At 55.7% G+C, this 4,191-nt stretch overlaps 2 protein-coding genes across 2 annotated transcripts in view; one reads left to right on the forward strand and one right to left on the reverse strand.

Annotated features, from left to right (window-relative positions):
- RPS19BP1 (ribosomal protein S19 binding protein 1) overlaps positions 1–954 on the forward strand; it is a gene marked incomplete at its 5' end in the record, with an annotated part of 27,642 nt that extends 26,688 nt beyond the window's left edge. Inside the window, 2 exons of the mRNA XM_005871382.2 lie at positions 99–196; positions 406–954. Coding sequence (XP_005871444.2) covers positions 99–196; positions 406–540 — 233 coding nt within the window. The remainder of the gene's footprint in view (positions 1–98; positions 197–405) is intronic.
- Positions 955–2,642: 1,688 nt separating this feature from the next.
- Positions 2,643–4,191, reverse strand: part of ATF4 (activating transcription factor 4) — a 2,068-nt gene continuing 519 nt past the window's right edge. Inside the window, exons 2-3 of the mRNA XM_005871383.2 lie at positions 3,650–3,967; positions 2,643–3,555 (exon numbers count right to left, since the gene is read on the reverse strand). Coding sequence (XP_005871445.2) covers positions 2,723–3,555; positions 3,650–3,875 — 1,059 coding nt within the window. The 5' untranslated portion in view covers positions 3,876–3,967 and the 3' untranslated portion in view covers positions 2,643–2,722. The remainder of the gene's footprint in view (positions 3,556–3,649; positions 3,968–4,191) is intronic.

Raw genomic sequence — 4,191 nt, forward strand, 5'->3', positions numbered from 1 at the left:
GGCGGGGGGGGGTAATGGGGAGATATCAAGAGGGGACCTAGAAGGCTTCCAGGGAGTGCATCTGAAATTATGCTGCCCTGCTTACCACCCATCCACAGCTGAGTTCCAGAAGCGAGAGCGTCGAGGCTACCTTGGAGAGAACCTGAAGTTCATGACCGGTGCCAGAAGCACCGTGCCGGCGTCCGTCACCCAGCAGGTGTGTCGGGGGCTATGAGAAGGAAGCTGTGGGGAGAGAGCTGAGGATGTTCCTGGGGACCCCTGGGGGTCTCAGCCCTAGCATAGGGTGGAGTTTGGGCCACCCCCCACGTTCCTGTATTGCTGTGCGGTGGGGCGTCTCCCCCTGAAGGGCTGAGAGCGTACCAGGTCGTACAGCTCCTTCATGTCCTGACTCCTGCACATCCCCAGATTCTGCGCCAGAATCGGGGCCGCAAGGCCTGTGACCGGCCTGTGGCCAAGAAGAAGAAGAAGAAGAAGGCTGAAGGCACGGTGTTCACGGAGGAGGACTTCCAGAAGTTCCAGCAGGAATACTTCGGCAGCTAGGCTTCTGGAGGGCCCAGTGGGAGAGGCTTGGGCCCAGCTTCCTCCTCTGACCTCACAGCCATTGCTGGGCCTGGCACCCTGCCATGCACAGAGGGGGCCAGGCTGACCCAAGGAAGCCCTGGAGCAGAAGCCAGGGGCAGGCTGGCATGGAGCTGGTGAGCTGGACGCCTGCGGGAGCATTTAAACTCGGACGGAGGGGAAACCCGCAGGCTTGGGAAGAGCTACCTACCTGCCAAAAAGGAACATTTCTGACTGTATTGTTTGCTTTGGCCCAAGTAGGACCTCTTGGCTGTTTGCTGTAGAGGCCAGTTACTGGCCCTCAGGGGCCACACCTCGAGGAGGAAGAGGAGGGCTGCTGGGTATGCTTCCAGGTTCTAATAAATATGGGCTCGAGCTGGGTGTGTGCTGCTGGTCTGACTCGAGGTGTCTCATCTCCTGTGGCACCAAAGAGCCTTCCCTCCCTTCCCCACCTCCCAGTGTGGTTCTTAGAGCTCCAGAGCAGAAGTCCTCCAGCCCAGCCCCAGTGCAGGCTGCCACCCAGAGAGAGTTCACCCAGCATCTGCTGGCAGAGCCCAGAGGGGCCCTCCTCCCCTGGGTGGCGCCCACAGTTGCCAGAAGCTTTGATCCAGGGATGCGACTCCTGGGTCTGGGGAGAGGGAGTGCTGCCAGCCTGTCGCCCAAGTCCTGTGCTTGTGTGTGTGTCAGAAGTGTTGGGGGACTGGTGGGGTGATTCAGGAGGTGACTTCAAGCAACAGGGTTTCACACTCAGGTCTGTGCCTGAGCACAAAGGTAGGGGCTGGACCCCTTGCAGCCGGCAGTGTTGGGCACAGGATGTGCTGACCAGCATTGTCTTCAGTGTGGAGAGGACAAGTCCTGGAAGCCAGGGGCCCCTTGGGGTTGGGGGCCTTCTGGAGAGGAGGGCCCTGGGCACCGTCAGGCAGCTCTCCTACTTCTTCCCCCTCCCCCAAAGGGCTTCAGAGGTCATGGCATTGTCTGAGGCTTCTGAAGGGTCCCAAGGCTGGAGTGACAGTCAACCTCCCTGCATGGGTTCTAATGTGCCTTGGAGCTCTGTTCCTGGTTGTTAACCAGCTTTCCATCCTGAGCGTGGGCCACAGAACGGCCGGCGTAGAGCTGGACCCGGTCCTGTCTGCAGATGCCTCCTGAGCAGTAGGAAGCAGGCCATCCAGGTCAAGGCTGCAGGAGGGTGCGGACTCCATAAAGGAAGTGGCCCACCTTCCTTAGGGCAGCTGGTATCCTGCCTCATTCTCCACCCGCTTCCTCCAGCGGAGTCTTAATGACCCTGGTGGGGGGAGAGCTACACACGGATATCCTTAGATTCATCTGCTAGGCTTAGGCTAGTTGCAGTCCATTAGTCCCTTTGAATGTGGGTGTGAATTCAGGACAGCGCTTCCTGAACAGCCCCAAAGAACAGCAAGAATCCTTTAGCCCAGATTAAATATCCTCTATCTCCCCATGCTTGAGTGGCCACAATTCTGGCCAATGACCCGTTCCCAGGTGATTAAGTACCTTCCTTATGTCACCCCAACTTTACTGGGCATGGATCTGATCCCCCCCACCCCATGACCTAGAGGGAATAGACCATATACCTATGGATGGGGGGGGGGGTCAAGTTGTAGCTTCCTGGTGAAGCTGCCCAAACGACAGGCCTAGGTCCTTCCCTTTGCTTACAAGGGCATCAGAACCAGAGCTTAGAAGTAGAAACTATTCCTCAGCACACCCAGCTCAAGGACGGACTGGAACCTTATCTGGCTGCTGAATGACAGATGTTGGCAAAAGGCCCGACTGGGAGAACAGGCGGAGCCTGGGCTGTTCCTGCTACCAGTTCCCTCCAGTTAAAACTCCCTAGAGCCTCGCCCCTAACCAAGGGATGGCCCACCGAGGGATTCCCAGCTCTGGGAAAACCACCTGCTGTTGGGGTTCTGGCCCAGAGTCCGATGGAGTCACCAGTGATCCTGACGATAGCACTTCTCACTCTGGGCTCAACCTTAAAATATGTTGAAACCTCCTTCTGGTTAAGAATCTAGTCCTAAGACAGTTGGCTGGGCTATTTGAGTAAAGAAAACATACAGCAGTCTGCACAGTACTTTCACTACAAAATAATTTATTATGATACACATCTCCAGCACAAGCCTCCTATGTACAAGCACACCGACTACCCTAACTAGGGGGCCCTTTTCTTTCCCCTGGCCTTGCGGACTTCCTCTATCAGATCTTTCAGGTACTGGATCTCCTTGGCCAAGGAATCGGCCTTCTCTTTCAGAGCCTCGTTTTTCTTTTCTAGCTCTTTACACTCACCGGTGAGGGCCTCCTGCTCTGCTCTCTTCTTCTGGCGGTATCTAGTAGCTGCTGTCTTGTTCTGCTCCATTTTTTTCAGCCTTTTATCTAGTTTCTCACCCTTTACTTTTGCAGCTACCACCTTCTCTACAGGAGGGTCATAGGGTTTGGGGCCAGCAGACCCACAGGGGGTAGCTGAAGACAGCAGATTCCTGTTTGGGGAGGCCCTGGAGGTGGAGGGACTATTCTGGGGAGAGCCCAGATAGGACTCCGGGCTCATACAGATGCCACTGTCATTGTCTGAGGTGACATCCTCCTCCTTTATGCACTGAGGGGTTATGGGAATATAAGTAGTGGAGTCTGATTTTCTCTCTCCTTCAGAGATGTCAACTTCACTTCCCAGCTCTAAACTAAAGGAATGATCCGGAGTGCAGGACAGGGCCTCCGGGGAAAGGGGAAGAGGTTGCAGGAAGGTGAAGGGGGCAACCTGGTCAGTTTTTAGTAAACTTTCTGGAAGATGGCCAATTGGGTTCACGGTATGGGGGGGCTCCTTATTAATCTCCTGGTCTAGGGGGTCAAAGAGGTCACAGGGGTCATCCAACGTGGCCAAAAGCTCATCAGGCATGGTGTCCAGGTCACCTAAACTTAACAGGGCATCGAAGTCAAACTCCTTGAGATCCATTTTCTCCACCATCCAATCTGTCCCCGAGAAGGCATCCTCTGCAAAAGATTTTAAAAGAAATCAATTCAGCCAGATGCACAAAGCAACCAACTACGACCAGAACTCAGTGGCAAGTCAACGACGGGCACTCACCCTTGCCGTTGTCTGAGGCACTGACCAACCCATCCACAGCCAGCCATTCGGAGGAGCCCGCCTTAGCCTTGTCGCTGGAGAACCCATGGGGTTTCAAGTTCTTGGCCACCTCCAGGTAGTCGTCTAAGAGATCTAAGCTTTCTTCAGCCCCCAAACCCGACTGGTTGAAGGGGGACATCAAGCCCCCCACCAACACCTCGCTGCTCAAGAAGCTCATCTCGGTCATGTTGTGGGGCTTTGCTGAAATCGAGGAATGTGTTTAATTCGAATGTGTCTTTGTCGGTTACAGCAATGCTGCTGCTGAATGCCGTGAAAAGCCTGCATAGGAACGAAAAACAAAGTCCCATTAGCGATCGGCGGGCCGGAGAAGCTCGTCTTTTCACCCCGAGGCAGGAAGGCCAACCCCGACTTGGCCGTAGGGAACTGGAAACACGTGGCGCCAGAGCCATTGTGCGCCTCTCCGGGTCAGGCGGCTCCATGGACGCCCTTGGCGCTGGGCCGCTCCCCCAGCGGCCGCAGGAGGTAGACGCTGCTTCCTCCCG

The sequence above is a fragment of the Myotis brandtii genome, unplaced genomic scaffold, assembly GCF_000412655.1.
Source record: "Myotis brandtii unplaced genomic scaffold, ASM41265v1 scaffold339, whole genome shotgun sequence".
In the NCBI taxonomy this organism is placed as follows: domain Eukaryota; kingdom Metazoa; phylum Chordata; class Mammalia; order Chiroptera; family Vespertilionidae; genus Myotis; species Myotis brandtii.